Source organism: Helianthus annuus, chromosome 10, assembly GCF_002127325.2.
Source record: "Helianthus annuus cultivar XRQ/B chromosome 10, HanXRQr2.0-SUNRISE, whole genome shotgun sequence".
Taxonomy (NCBI): domain Eukaryota; kingdom Viridiplantae; phylum Streptophyta; class Magnoliopsida; order Asterales; family Asteraceae; genus Helianthus; species Helianthus annuus.
Window position 1 is genome coordinate 54,772,756 of NC_035442.2, and position 16,616 is coordinate 54,789,371.

Genomic DNA, 16,616 nt, shown 5'->3' on the forward strand with positions numbered 1-16,616 from the left:
TACGAAAGAGTTCGCGGCATCACTTCGCTTGGAACTTCTACATTTCCCTCCAGATTAGTAACATTCTGCTCTGCATCTTGTTCACCAACTTGGTTTGTTTGACTTGACAACTGAATCTGCTCCCCCTCAAGATCTGAATCACCATGGTAAAAAACTGGCATGTTTTCAGCTTCTTGATCATCATTCACCTCCGACTGATTACCAGGAGCAACTGCATCATCATGTTCACCAGCATTACTAGGACCTGCTTCATCATCATTTGAAGTCTCCCGAGGTCTGCTAGAATACTCTGCTGGAAACCTGAGCGACGATTCATATTCTCGTAAAATATCCAGCTCATCAAAGAAATCTTCCTCTTCCTCTGATTCTTCTCTCATGTCAAACGATTCCCAAAGTTTGTCATAATTAAAACGCCATGAATCACTAGGATTCTGAGGCGGCATTGTATAACCCTGACATTCAACATTTGCTGCTTCAATAATACGCTTTTCGCTTGGAACAAAAACACGCCGTGTAGGACCTGAATATCCAACAAATATTCCTTCAAAGTTCTTCGGACTAAGCTTGCCATTCGACTCTATTACCGTACAGGGTGACCCAAACGGTTCTAGATACTTCAAATTCGGCTTGCGTTTATAGATTAGCTCAAAACATGTCTTGTTGAACTTCTTCACAGTAAGAACTCTGTTGAGAGTATAGCATGCAGTAGAAACAGCTTCAGCCCAGAAATTGATTGGTAACTTGGAATCTGCAAGCATCGTTCTGGCTGTCTCGATTAGCGTCCGGTTCTTGCGTTCTGCAACTCCATTTTGCTGAGGAGTGTACGGAGCACTAAACTCATGCAGTATACCTCTTTCATCACAGTATTCCTCCATCTTACTGTTTTTGAACTCAGTACCATTATCACTTCGAATTCTACAAATCGGTCTCTGGTACAGATTCTCAATTTTCTTAAACAAAACTACCAAACTATCAAAGGTTTCGTCTTTCGTTTTCAAGAACATGACCCACGAAAATCTGGAGTAGTCATCAGTCACGACCAAACAATAGTAATCTCCTGTTATACTCTTAACATTCACTGGACCGAACAAATCCATGTGAAGTCTTTCCAAAGGTCTCGAAACTGAATTGACTTGTTTTGTAGGGTGTGACTTTTTCTTCTGTTTACCTCTGACACAGCTTATGCACTCCCCTTCCAGATGAAAACCTTTAATATTCACTCCGGTGACCAAGTCGTTATGCACTAAATGATTCATTTTCCTTAGATGAATATGCCCCATCTTTCTGTGCCATAACCTTGACTCCTTCTCCGTTGCTCTGGACACAAAACAATGAGCCTGACCCGTGGTTGTAGTAGCAACGCTCATGTCCAACACGTACAGATCATTGACTCTTGGTGCCCTCATGATGATCCGCTCTCCAGGTATCACAAAACCCGGTTTCAAGATCAAACATTCTTTGTCGGTGAAATGAGTAGTATACATCCTGTCACAGATCTGGGAGATACTCAGCAGGTTGTTCTCCAGCTCAGCGATGTAGTTAACTCTCTCAAACGTGATAATACCATTTGATAATGTTCCTTCACCTATGATCATGCCTCCTTGATTACCCGCAAAACCTACATAACCACCATTAATGTCATTCACATCACACAGCAATGCGGTCTTCCCTGTCATATGCCTTGAAGCTCCACTATCCATTATCCACCTGGATACAAGTTTTGGAAGATCCTGCACATAACCAATCATCATTTAAACAACTTCAAGAAAGATGCCGATTCATGCTTCGCAATCCAGGAAGCTCCGGCAATTCAAACTGTTTAGTCAAACATAGAGTCCACCCAGGCCTCATCAGCCTTAGGTGCAACCTTGACTCTTGCAATTTGAATTTTGAAATTTTCAGCGTTGAGAGGCGGAAAATTTGCATCATAATCAACAATAATTGGCTCTTCAGCCTTTTTCTCCTCAGAATTTGAAACTTTCTTCTCAACTTTTGATTCAATTTTTGGTTTCCACACCTGTTGAGTTACTGCAACCCTTTTATCAAATTTATCATTTTGAGTTACCAACTTATTTACGGGTTCAGTTTTTGCTTTTACGTTGTCAATTTTAACGTTTTTCTTCCCAACAAATTTCTTCTCAACATACATCGGTGTTTTACCCTTCACATCAACTTTCTTTTGTTGAACCTTCACAGCTTCAGTCTTAGGCTTCACATATGTACACTTTCGTGCAATATGACCAACCTGGTCACATCTAAAACAAGTACGAGTATCAACTACCCTACTCGTGCCTTCAGACTGAGCCTGTGAAGCTCTCTTCTCAAAAAATTCTTTGTTTGATTTTGTAAAAATTTCTTTTTCTTCATCAGCAAGTGAACTTGAACCATTCACAAACTTTTTCTTTTCGACATACCTTTTGTTTGAAACATTTCTTTTATGAAAAGGTTTACCCCCCTGATAACCACCCGACCAATTGTTTCTGTTGTTATTGTAAAAACGTGGTGGATAAACAGCTTTCTTGTTGTAAACCCTCTCTTTCTTTCGACTCAGATTGTTCACTGCTGACAACTCGACTTCGACCAGTTTGAAAACATTTGTCAATTTGTTCAGATTAACATTCTCTAATGGAAACTCAGAATCCGAAAACAACTTATCCGATCCCGACATCTTGTACATGACAAGATCAGATTCATCATATAAGTTGTTTTTGGACTTTTGCTTCGGAATGTATTTTTCTAGAAAACACCCATCCTCCTCAGAAGTGTCACAATCCGGTTTAAGCACTTTGTCTATCACACTTTTCACCACATCATTTTGGACACCCTCTTCATTGGAAGATGTGAACGTGACATCAATGTTCTCAGGAAGTGTAACATCACTTTCTTCCTCAATTTCCACCAAACTAGACTGCTTTTTCGTGTAGTTGTCTAAAATTGGCGGTGGAACATTGTGAAACCCTACACCCGTTCCATCAGAAAGCACGTCCTCACCAGCTTTGTTTTTTCCTATAGGTTTGGGAACGATGTGCTGCAAAACAAAACTAGCTGAGCTATAACTGTTTAATTTCAACTGAATTCTTTCATTTTCAATCTCAATTTCTTTAACCTTAAGTTTTAAATTTGCAATCTCATCCAGTTGTTCATTAATTGATTTTTCTTTTAATTGCAACACAGCTCTTAGATGTTCGTTTTCTTTGAATGTTTTTCCGTTTCGATCATCACTGTCTTTTACAACATTTTTAAGTTTCTCAAATTTTTCGGAGATCTGACGGTTTTCCAGAATTAACTTTTCATTTTCAGTTGTAATTTTGTCACATTTAGTGGTTAATTCATTAAACCGTTCAGTTGAAACTTTTAACTCTGTGTCACGATCGAGAATCTGATCTTCAAAAGTTTTAACTTTTGATTTCAGATTTTTCAATTTCTCATCATTCAAATACGTGACTGTACTACAAAAATTGCATTGTTTGTTGCAATTTTTGCAGTCAACATTTCCATCGACTGTATTACCTGACCTGGATGTTGACACACTTTGACTGACCTTCTCTTTTGACTCAGAAACAGAAATAGAATCTACCTCAAGTGCTTTCGCAGCTAGCACTAGGTCAGCCACTTTCTCTGAATTCTCCGTATCAACCATCTTTGATCTCTCAGTCTCTGCGTTTTCTTTCTTCTCTGTCTCTTCTTTTTCCTTTCTCTCTTTTTCTTTCTCCTCCTCAATCATCTTCGAAGTTGGTGTTCCCCACCACTTATGCTGCCATTATTCATCATCTTCTTTGTATTCCTGAATGATGGCTTCAATATCTAGCGTTTTGTCATCAACCGCCACATTGCCATACCGATCAAGATAACACTCTCTGTCTGGATCCCAACGATTTGCTCTTCTTGCTTCCAAGTGTACACCAGAAAGTCTGATAATCTTTGTTTCAGCAATCAACTTCCTATATTGATACTTCTGTTCCTCTGTACGATCATCCTTCCAAGGAATCGGTTCATCTTGACTTGCCATGAAAGCATAACCAATGGCATCATCTTCCGGCAAAACCTCTTTGCTCCAATCGTAACCCTCATCATCATAGATCACAGCTAAAGCCCTTGACTTTTCTCTTTGCTCTTCAGCCTGCTTTAGTCTGGGCGGCTCTGATTTATTTTGATGGTAGATTGCCTTCTTGTAATAATCGTCACGAAATGGATTTTCAGATTCATCAACGTATGCATTCCGACATTCTCGCTTGAAATGGCCCTTTTGTTTGCACTTAAAACACGTCACTTTTGACTTATCGAACCCAAGCTTTGTTGACGGACCACCAATTGATTTCCTCCCGGTAATTTCCATAAAACGTTGCGCACGTCGAACAGCACTTGCCATTGCCCAACGAATGTCAATAAGCTCCATTTCCTCGGGATCTATCTGATCGTAGTCTTCTTTGGTCAAATTTGTATTTCCGATCTTCCCGGCTACCAAACCTTCATAGGACTCCAAAACAGACGCTAGAAAAACCATCTGTTGCTTGGCCGATTCTTCGTCAAAATTTTGTGCATTCTTCAAATCGATTGCAATGTTGCATGAAAACTTCGCATCAGAACGATTTGTAGAAGACGTAGATCCACTGTGATACCCACTGTGACTTCCATTGCTTGAATTGCTTTGACTTTCTTTGTTTGTTGAAGAAACATTCTCAGCAGAAAATGCAGTTTTCGGAGAAGTAGCTTTCGGCATCATGCTTTTCGGATAATACAGATCCAGATTCTGCTGATAGGATGAGTGATTAACTTTGTATGTTTTCTTCAACTCTAGCTCATGACTTTCAAGTTTTTCAATCACAATATCTGGTTTCAAGTTGTCAGGAGCAATAGTGTTCTTTAACATCAATGCATAATATCTCCAATCCATCTCATCAGGTAGTGAATCAAACAATTTATCAACTATCTCATCATCAGGATAATTGATCCCATGTCGAACAAGTTCCAGCTTAAGATGACCAAACCGTTCAATCATTTTACCCACTGATTCATTTTTCATACACCCAAACATATCAAATTCTTTCCGAAGAAGTTTCTTCTTATTCTTTACAATTTCCTCGCTTCCTATACATTTTGCTTTCAGTTTTTTCCACAAATCTTGTGCATTTGAGTAATCGATCAAGGAAATGATGTCTTCTCGGACGGATTGGAAAAGCAATGCTACACACTTTTGTTCTGCCACAAAAGCATCAATTTCTTCAGTTGATCTCAAGGCTTCACCATTCTTCTTGCCATTTGCATAGCCATTTTTCATGCTTTTCCAGCTTGGAAATGCAAATGCCATCATCCAATCGTCAAACTTTGTTGCCCACCTACTATAATCCTCTATAGCCATAAGCTTTGGGGGTTTGTTGAATGTTCCAAATGCGCTCTCGGACTCCCATGCTTCTTTCTTTCTTTCGGTGGACTTTTATCTTTATTGCTTGATGACGTATCGTTGTTCTCCGTACTACCCGAGAATGCGTACATATCACTGAACGGATTTAAGAAAATATCATCCATTTTGATTGTACCTGCAAAATCAAACAACACTTAGAAAAATTTTGGTTTTGAAAAATATCAGTTCACAAAAGCGATCCAGAGTATGTCCAAATAAACGGATCAGACACTTATGTCTTTACGAGCGATCCAACAAAGTGTATGTATGAGCGATCCACACTTTGTCAGAAAAACGAATCACAACTGTTCTTCGAGCGATCCAGAAAATGATCGTTCGAGCGGTTCAAGAGATGATCGTTCGAGCGGTCCAGGTAATGTCCGTTCGAGCGATCCTAGCAGTGAAAATGTCTGAAAAAGCGGTTCAAAATGTAATTTCGAGCGATTCAAACACAATTATGTTCAAAAAAGCGATCCTGAATGCTTATTTCGAGCGGTTCCAGTCCAAAATTTCGAGCGGTTCCAGTCCAAAATTTCGAGCGGTTCCAGTCCAAAATTTCGAGCGGTTCCTGATGTTCGAAAACGCGGATCAAGGTTTTTATCTTGTTTTTACCACTTTTAATCCGTATTTTAACCTGATTCTTTCTAGGATTTGTTATTAGTGTATTTTACATGTTATACTCGAAATTCAGACAATTTCAACCGTTGGAACCACTGAAAACCGAAAAAGTATGAGAGAAAGTGAGTAGAAAAGAGAGATTTCTGCAGATCTATGCTGTCGTAGTATGAACTCCTCGTCCTGAGCTCTGATACCACTTGTTGGACCGTTCTATGACCTGAAAAGTCAGTCGAAGTAGTTCATCTTCACATACGAAGGCGGAATCAACGTAAGTAAAGTAACAACAGCTAATCCTTTTAATTCCTTGTGTTTGTATTGCTTTCTGATAAAATTTCAGCAGAGTTTCGGCACCTTAGCACATACATTCACTGTTTTAAATGATGAACCGCCCAAACCTATATATAAACATCTTGGGTCGCTCATGTGACATGTCATAAAAGCGAACCAGCACCTTTGTCACATAAGCGGTCCAGGCTAGTGTCATAAAAGCGGTCCAAGACTAAAACCATGACACAAAAGCGGTCCTAAGTCTATATTATACAATATTTACATTTTGACCCCTATAAACTAATCTTGACTTCAGACTTCATGTAGACGCAGTCAACAGACATTCCGTGCATCAACACTAAATCACCCTAGATCTGGAACTGAAAATATGCACTACCGACAACATACGTCTAACACTCAAATCACTGCAATTATCATGTAATACCACCCTCAATATCATCATACGACACTGAATCAGCAAACACAATCAGAGATGTGACAGTTAAACATAATCTATTCAACCTAAACATACCGACAAGTAGATTTACTCTAAACAGAGATCAAATGGAATGAGAACTTACCTTGCCCATGATGTAATCAGTAGAAATCTATCAAAATCAAGTGAAAACAAGGTTCAATCAGCAAGAAATCACGAAGAACACAGAGAATCGCTTGAATCGCCCGGAGAAGATGACGTATAAGCGGTCTGGGTAATGACAGAAAAAGCGGACCCCTGTACTTTTTATATGAGGTCTGGTCCGCTTATACGACACCATCCATATGAGCGACCCACAATGATGCTTTGACATAAAAGCGGTCCAAAGTTGTCATAAAAGCGATCCAACATTAATTTTTCAAGAAATTCATTTTTTAATCATTTTTCCAACTTTTCCGATTTCACACGTTGACACCCAGTTGACCAAGTCCAAGTTAATGACCCTGGACAGCTGTTTGACCTACCAAGTCCAAGTTAATGGCCCTGGTTGATCAGTTTTATGAAGTACTCTGTCATTTTGTTTTAAAAACAGTTCAAATTAATGAACTTTTCATCGTTTCAAACATTTGCACATCAGTTTTCAAACATCATACCAAATCTTTGTTTGCAATCACAGCTTACCCAACCCTCATCAGGCACTAACATGATCTGCACACGGGCTTTGAACTTCCAATCCCCAGTATCAGTTGTCGAAACTAAAATGAGAAAAGAAAATCTTTTTGGGTTTAAAGCTGTACAAACTGAAATATATACACACAATATTTTTTCGAGCGTGTTAAAGGATCATATCAGCTGCTGACAGAACACAAGCACCGTTAAGCTTATTTCATTTTAAACATTTAAGCAATTCGCGTTGATTGTCGATATATTGATCCATTTTAAATTCTCTCAAAACTTTCAATCTGTTCGGGATATGTGTTTAATGTTTTAGAGACTTAAACGTTAACGTGTGTTCCCACCTCAGTATATACTCCCGTATCCGGATCCCAATATTCAGTCTTACAGGTGAATATACCACAGCTGATATCTGTTGGGGGTAGATGCGAAACCGTGAGAGCTCAGGTCAGAACTTCCGTTCAGCAGAGAGATGACGGTTCGACTTTTCGGTGGGTCCCCTTTAGAGGATCTTTTGCATTTCAACAGCAGCGACTATCAATTTTATTGTTTCATCAGCATGCTGAGGGTGAAGCTTATGTTTAAAAGCTTTTTGCGTAAAGTATTATCCGGGGACTAGGTCAGTATTTCCATACAACAGAAGTCCCGGGATAATACCCCAGATATCACCGAGCATAAAGACCTAGTATCTCAGAATACGGGATCTTTCAAACAGGATTTCAGGGTTTACCTATATATCCTGGAGGTGTTCCCCACGAAAACGCAAGTTAAATTTAGTTTATATCCCAAACTGATCAACTAATTTTGTAAGAACCTACCGACACATCTTTAGCGAGACAGCTTAAATGCATTTAATACTTTACATATCTCTAGCGTACTGTGCCCGTCTAGCTGATGTACTATCATTTCCCCTATACTACACAGCTCTTTTTGCATTTTTTAATGTTTTTGGATTTTTATGATTTTATCATGTTTTTGTATTTTTCTGCGAATATCTCCCCCTAAAACTAAAACATATTTTTGTGTTTTTGTTTTTAATGAAAAGCAGGAAATACAACTGTACAAAGAAAAGTTGACAAACTCGATACGGTTCAAGTCAGATCGCCGCCCAATTCGGCTTCACACTCGATAACCCTCCCAGATTGCAGATTTTTTAACGCATTTAACCTTAAAAGATAATAAAATCTATTTTTATCAAACGGTTTTGTGTAAAAATCAGCTTTCTGATCATCGGTGCCCACATGTTCAATCCGTATTAATTTCTTTTCGTGACAATCTCGAATAAAATGGTGACGGATTTCAATGTGTTTTGTTTTCGAATGATGAACCGGATTTTTAGTAACATTTATGGCCGCTTCATTGTCCACAAATATCGGCGTATCCAAGAATTGCAGACTGAAGTCGCGCATCTGCTGTTGGATCCAGAGGATCTGCGAGCAACAGCTAGAGGCTGAGACGTACTCAGCCTCACACGTGGAGAGCGCGAATGCAGTTTGCTTCTTGCACTGCCAGGTAATAAGCCGAGTTCCGAAGAACTGGCACCCAGCAGTGGTGGACTTTGCATTCTGCTTACAGCTACCAAAATCTGAATCAGCGAAACCGGATAAGGTAAAATCACCCGAACGAGGGTACCACAAGCCGATGCTTGGGCAACCCTTCAAATACCGTAAGATGCGTTTGACGATCGTCAGATGGGATTGCTTCGGATTCGACTGATATCGTGCACACAGACATGTCGGGTACATGATGTCGGGACGGGAAGCTGTGAGATACATTAAAGACCCAATGATCGATCGGTATAACGTTTCATCCATCTTCACTCCATGTTCATCCGGACAAATACCATGGTTCTGTGCGAGGGGGGTTGATGCAGGACTGCAATCTGCCATATCAAACTTATCGAGCACGTCCTTTACATATTTTGATTGGTGAATGAAGATTTCGTCGGACATTTGTTCTACCTGCATCCCGAGGAAGAACTTCATCTCCGCCATTGAACTCATTTCGAATTTCTTCTTCATTACTCTTTCAAACTCTTTACACAAATCGTCGTTGGTGGAACCAAAAATGATGTCATCAACGTAGATCTGCACGATCAGCAAGTGGCCTGCTTCTTCTTTTGTGAACAAGGTGCTGTCTACTGTTCCTCTTGTGAACCCGTTGTCCAGCAAGTAGCTCGAGAGAGTCTCGTACCAGGCTCTCGGGGCCTGGTGTAGACCGTATAATGCTTTATCCAGTAAGTATACCTTGTCTTTGTTCAGTGGATCTGCAAACCCCGGTGGTTGCCCCACATAAACTTCTTCTCGAATCTTGCCATACAGGAATGCGGATTTAACATCGAGTTGATAGACTTTGAAATCTTTCCAGGATGCAAAGGCAAGAAAGATACGAATAGCTTCAAGCCTTGCGACCGGCGCGTAAACCTCTTCATAGTCTATACCCTCCTGTTGGCTGAAGCCTTGAACCACTAGACGTGCTTTGTTCCTCACCACGACTCCTCTATCGTCACGTTTACATTTAAACACCCATTTTGTCTTTATCAACTTCTGATTCTTCGGCAGATCGACCAGTCTCCAGACGCCCAATTTTTCAAACTGTTGCAGTTCCTCCTGCATAGCATTCACCCAACTGTCTTCGGTCAATGCTTCTTTGTAAGTCCTGGGCTCTATCTGCGAAATAAAACATTTGAATGAGACTTCTTTCTGCATATCAGCAATATCTGAATAAAAACATGTAAAAGCTTGGTCTATCTGATGTCTCATTTTGACACCACTCTGTAAATCGCCGATAATTTGTTCTGAAGGGTGGTAGGACAGTGTCCGTGGCATCACAGTATCAGGCACTACAACTTCCGATTCCAGATTTGAAATGTCGAGATCAACGATTTGATCAACAGCCTCCTCTGATGTCTCATTTGGTTCCTCGTCAAAGGTAGGAGCGGGTTCCTCCTCTGAGTCGTCAGAAACGTCAAATGACGGAGCTGGTTCCTCTGGTACCTCTGGCGGTATATGAACTGTTCCACTTGGTCCAGCTTCATCATCGTGAGTGCCCACGGTGGGCGTAGGAACATCTAGCGGTCTAGATTCCGGCTCTTGCAACTGACTTTGCTGATACAAGTACATGAGAGCAAGTTCCTCCTCACTCGGCTCGGACGGCAGATGAAACGATTCCCAGAGTTTGTCGTAGTCAAAAAGGAATCTTTGTCCGGGAAGTTGTTGCGACGGCGTGTGCTTTTGACAATCCACATGATGGACCTGAATCACTTTCCCCAGACACGGTACAAATACCCTTTTTAATGGGCTGGCGTAACCTACGAAAAATCCTTCATTCGCTTTTGCTCCGAATTTACCATCAGCATCTATGAAAGTACACGGAGAGCCAAAAGGTTCTAGGAACTCAATATTTGGCTTATAGCGATGTAGCAGCTCGAAACAAGTCTTTTTATATTTCTTCACTGTCAAAACTCTATTCAGTGTATAGCAAGCCGCTGACACTGCTTCACTCCAGAAGAAAATCGAAAGCTTTGAATCAGCCAACATAGTACGTGCGGTCTCGATCAGGGTTCTATTCTTTCGTTCAGCCACTCCGTTCTGTTGTGGTGTGTACAGCGCACTGAATTCATGTAGTATCCCCTTCTCGTTACAGAACTCGTACATTTTGTTATTCTTGAACTCTGTTCCGTTATCACTCCGAATTCTTCTGATCGGCAGCTTGTACACTGTTTCCATCTTTTTGAATAAAACCATCAAAGCATCGAATGTTTCGTCCTTCTTTTCCAAACAAACAACCCATGAAAACCTTGTATAATCATCCGTAACCACCAAACAGTAAGACTCTCCACTAATGCTTTTGACGTTAACCGGTCCAAAGAGATCCATATGCAATCTCTCGAGAGGTAACCGGATATTGTTGAGCATCTTTAGCGGATGAGACTTCCGTACCTGTTTACCTTTCTTACAAGCAACACAATTGTCAGGTAAATGATAATTCTTAACATTCACACCTTCTACTAAATCATTGTGCACAAGAAAATTCATTTTACGAACGTGTATATGACCCATTTTTCTGTGCCACATAATTGACTCTTTCTCAGTTGCTTTAGATTTTGACACAAAACATTGTTTTTGAGGAGTTGTTGGTGTTGCAGTGCTCATGTCTAAAATGTAAAGATCATTAACCCTAGGAGCACGCAACAACACTAACTCATCAGGGACTTTAAACCCTGGTTTTAAAACCAAACATTCTGTTTTTGTAAAATGTACGCTAAAATCTTTGTCGCAAATTTGTGAAATACTTAACAAATTGTTCGTCAATTCAACAATATAATTCACTTTGTCAAAAGATATGATGCCGTTTGTGAGCTTTCCCTGACCAACAATCCTGCCACCTTGGTTACCAGCAAATCCAACGTAGCTTCCATTAATTGATTTGACATCATATAATAGAGCTAAGGATCCCGTCATATGCCTCGACGCTCCGCTGTCCATTATCCACCTGGATAGCACAGACTTGGGCAGCTCCTGCAAACAGCACACAAACGCATCAGTTAAACAATGATGCCCATGACTTTTTAGCTTCTGACACTGTACCAAAAACTACATTGCATTTCTCACTTGTTTTTGTAAAGTTAAATGTGACATTTGACTCAATTTCCTTTTTATCTTGTTTCACTTTGTTATGAAGTTTGGGAAATTCTGACAAAAACTGATCAATTTCAGACTCAAACACCACAACATCATCTTTCACAAAATGTGACTCATTTTTCAACACACTTTCCATCTTTTTGATCTCACCAGATGGTTTAGATTTCGCGACCCATGACTGATTTTCAAAAGTTTTTGCTTTAGGGTAAAATTTCGTAGTCTTGGAAGATTTAGAAGACTCGCCAATCTCAAAAGTCGATTTTGGCTTATCCTCCGACTTCAATTTTTCACCCCGTTTAAGAATTCGGATCGGCGAAACCAACACTTGTTTATCTCTTGCAACGACCGGTGATTTTGGTCGAGGTTTTTGAATGATTTGTTTTGAAACATTTTTGTTTTCAACCTTAGGTTTTTCAACCTTTGGTTTTTCAACCTTCAATTTTTCAACATTTTTGACCACAACCAGTTTTTCAATCACTTTCTTACACTGCTTCGCCATATGGCCAACTTCATTGCAGTGATAACACACACGCTTATCATATTCTACAAAAGTGGTTGTGACAGTTTCCACTTTTAGCTTTTGCGCTGCATTGAAGTCGTCCACGGCCTTTTGACTAAAGATATAATCCTTTTCAATTTCAGTGCTAGGACCAGCGACAAACACATCATTCATCCTTTCTTTTGGCTTGACCACCTTCTTAGTCATTTTCTTCTCAAAACCAAGACCTTTATTCCTTAACTGATTTTTATTGTTTTGGTTTTTACCCACCCCCTCTACCTTTTCTGGACTAGTAGGACGTGACGAACCAACTGACTTATTCAGTTTTGAAAAGAAATCATTTTTCTTTAACTCATTTACGCTCAGCTCAATCAGCTTAAACACTTTCTGAACATTCTCAAATTTAACATTCTGAAGCGGAAACTCGGTGTTGGAGTAAAGTTTGTCAGATCCAACCATAGTGTAAGCCACCATAATTGAATCATCATCCGCACTTTTATCCGTTTTTGTCAAATAACGTTCTAAAAAATTTCCATTCTCCTCAGAATCACTACCGGACTCCACTGATTTTGCCTTCTCAGATTTCTCACTATCATCGTCCAACACCTGATCAATAACATTTTTGATTACCTGGGATTCGTTGTCAGTGTCAGACGCAGTGAAAGTGATATCAATGTTATCAGGTAAATCGTTCTCAAGTGTTTTTAGTTTGACGTTTAATGCAGCTTCCACCCCATCTGGATATTTCTGTGTATAATGATTCCACATTGGGGGTGGAACACTGTTGTAGACAGGTGAAGCATGTGGCTGTTGTGGCACTATTTGTTCTAACACATACGATGATGCCACATAACTCATCAATTTCTGATCAATCCTATCATTTTCAATTTTAGTCAACTCAAGCTCTTTTTTCAAAGAAGCGATTGTATCTAAATGAAAATTGACTTCTCTCTGTTTATCAAATAAAGTTGTTTGTGCCAGCTTGGTTGCTTTATCGTTTTCAAGACTCTCTTTTTGGATCATTTTTATCGACCTAGACAATGTGTCGTAAGCCTCTTTTACTTGCTCTAAGTCAAACTTCACCAAATCTGCATGTTGTTTTAATTCCTGATACTTGATGTCTTTTTCAAGACACCCCGTGCATGGTTGTGAACAACTTAAACACGGTGTATTGGGGATTGAAACTTTTTCAACTATAATCTCATTCTCACAAACAATTTTACCAACAAGATCTGACTCCGACTCAGACGACTTGACCACGTTGACCTCTATGACTCCAGTTTCCTTTCCTAGACCTGACACTTTATCAACTGACTCCTGGACGTCTGAATCTACCTCTTTTAACTTGCTCATCAGTGCTTTATCTGCAATCTCCTTTAGAGCTTCTTCAGTCATCACTTTGGAAACGTCGATCACCTCCTCAACTGCTTCTTTCTCAGCTTCAAATCTCGGACACGTTCCAGTTCTTGGCTCTTCAAAATAATCTGCAAAAGAATCAAAGACATTAGGAGGCAAAATAGATTTCATTGTATAAACAAATTCCTCCTGCCGTGATTGAAAGTTGAGAATTTCAGACACAGAAGCCTCAGCTTTTGCAGAACTATCTGTCGAAACCTCTTTGACAACCTCTGGAACCACCTGATCATCAACTTCCATAACCTCTTCAATCACAATTTCAGTAACAGAATCAACCATCTTAGTAACTGCTTCCTCAACCACCTCAGAATCAGACTCAACTGCATTCTCAGAAATTACTTCACCGACATTCTCAGTAACCACCTCATTGCTAATCTTTGACTCTGCAACTGTCTCGGTAATTTCAACTACCTCAGCCATCATTGCTCGATCATCCTTTCCTGGAACATACTTGTCCCAACTAAACCCAGACGCAACTTTTTCATCATCTTGGTTTACGATAAGTGCCTTCTCTGGTTTGTTCTCAATCTGAGGTCTCTGAACAGCAGATTGTTGATTTGGGCGGTGATATATAGCCTGTCTGTAATAATAATTCGTGAACGGGTTCTGATGATTCTGCACTTCACGATTCGGACACTCGCGCTTGAAATGACCTCGTTCTTTGCACTTAAAACAAGTCACCTTTGACTTATCGAACCCTAATTTCTGATCAGGACCTGACAAGCTGCTTCTACCCGTGATCTCCATAAAGCGTTGAGCTCTTCTAACCAGACTTGCCATGCACCACTTTATATCTATCAGTTCCAGTTCTTCCGGATCGATTTGATCGTAATCCTCTTTAGTCATATCTGGATTTCCGATCCTACCTGCGACCAAACCTTCATAAGCTTCCAGAACTGATGCCAGTAACGCAATGTGCTGCTTGGCTGCATTGTCGGTGATTTCATTCCCATTCTTGATATTAACCGCAATATTACACTGCACACCGGACACAAATGTCTGTTGATTTGATCCTGTAGAACTTTGAGGAGAATTCTGTTCTGAGACTTTAACATTTGGCTCGTAGTTGGCAAATGGAGTCGACTGACTCGACTGATAGGCATTTGGAGCAGCAGATGAAGTGTTGTCTGCACTAAACCCGGTTTAAATCTTCGGACTCTAAACATTAGAAGCTGCCGGACTGTTCTTGTAGTACAAAGACACATCCTGCGGCATGTTCGCTGAATTCGTCTTCTTGAGTTTTACCAACTCCAACTCATGAGCTTCAATTTTCTCTATAAACACGCTCAAACTATAGTTCACGAAATCTGAACTATTCTTCAACATCATCAAGTACGTTCCCCATTCCTCATAGGGAAGTGCATCACACAATTTGTCTATCCACTCCTCATTCGTCTTTTCGATATTCAGCCTTCTCATCTCTACCACCAAGTGACAATACCTCTCGATAAGCTGCTTTGTCGATTCACCTTTAATTCCCGTGAATATATCAAATTCTTTCTTTATCAATGCTTTCTTACTCTTGATCATCGACGCACTGCCTTTGAATTTCTGTTCCAAAGCTTGCCATATCGACTGTGCACTATCATCATGCTGTAGCAGAACTAGAATATCCTTTTTTATCGCTTGTTGCAGAATACTAACCATCTTCTTTTCCGCTTTGAACTCGACCTGTTCCGCCTCTGTAAGACTTGCGATGGTCTTCAACACATTCAACCCATCTACCGGAGGAACATACTTTCTTTCGATTTTTATCCAGCACTCTAGATGGTTTGCCTGCACCCAGTTCTTGAATCTCCCGGACCATCCTGAATATTCATCCAAACTCATCAACTTAGGAGGTTTCTTCATCGTTCCAAGCTCGTTTTCCAGATTCACATTCTGAATGATGCTAGCAGGACTCTGAGTAACTCCTCCACTACCCGCAAACATGTTGTAAAAATCTTGGCTTTCCATTTTCAGTCGTAACGGAAAAATTTTTCAAACAGTCTGAATGAGTGAACCACAACTGTAACTAAGAGCGGACCAGAAATTTCCCTAAGAGCGAACCAGAGATTAACACTTCGAGCGAACCAGAATGTTGCACTAAAAGCGGACCAGATAACTGACTATCGAGCGAACCGCAAATGACACTGGAGCGGACCAGAAAATTGACTATCGAGCGAACCACAACTGACAAATGAGCGAACCACAACTGACAAATGAGCGAACCACAACTGACAAATGAGCGGACCAGAGGAAGCTTAAAATGTACGTTGGAGCGGTCCAGAAGAGCGAACCAGAGATGACGTAAGCGCGATCCAACTTCACGAGGGTTTTTGGGTCACTTTTAGGCCGTATTTTGATCCGAATCATTCAAGTGTTTGTTATTAGTATGTTTTACACCTGTTGTCCAAGTTTCAGTCCATTTCCACCGTTCAAATAGTCCAAATCTACAAAAGTCCGTGTAAAACGCTTCGTATCTAGCAAACTAACTCACAACTGGCTCTGATACCAATAGTAGGATCAGTTTTGACCTCTCGAGTGAGTCAATCAGAGCTAGTGCTTACTGAAAATGTGACGGAAACACATTTTCAGCATGATACAAAGAAAAACGTAACAGAATGGAGTAGAAACAGAAGATTCACACTTAAAATACTTTTTCTTCACTTGATAACGCTT

General features: G+C 40.2%; 1 protein-coding gene across 1 annotated transcript; it reads right to left on the reverse strand.

Annotated features, from left to right (window-relative positions):
• Nucleotides 1–6,644: 6,644 nt before the first annotated feature.
• LOC118482627 lies at nucleotides 6,645–15,911 on the reverse strand. Its single transcript, XM_035978193.1, has 7 exons — nucleotides 15,397–15,911; nucleotides 13,602–14,415; nucleotides 12,692–13,169; nucleotides 12,444–12,625; nucleotides 11,729–11,917; nucleotides 6,868–6,894; nucleotides 6,645–6,755 (listed from the first exon to the last, which is right to left on the reverse strand). Exons 1-7 carry the CDS (start codon nucleotides 15,909–15,911, stop codon nucleotides 6,645–6,647), a joined length of 2,316 nt encoding a protein of 771 aa, XP_035834086.1.
• Nucleotides 15,912–16,616: the final 705 nt, after the last annotated feature.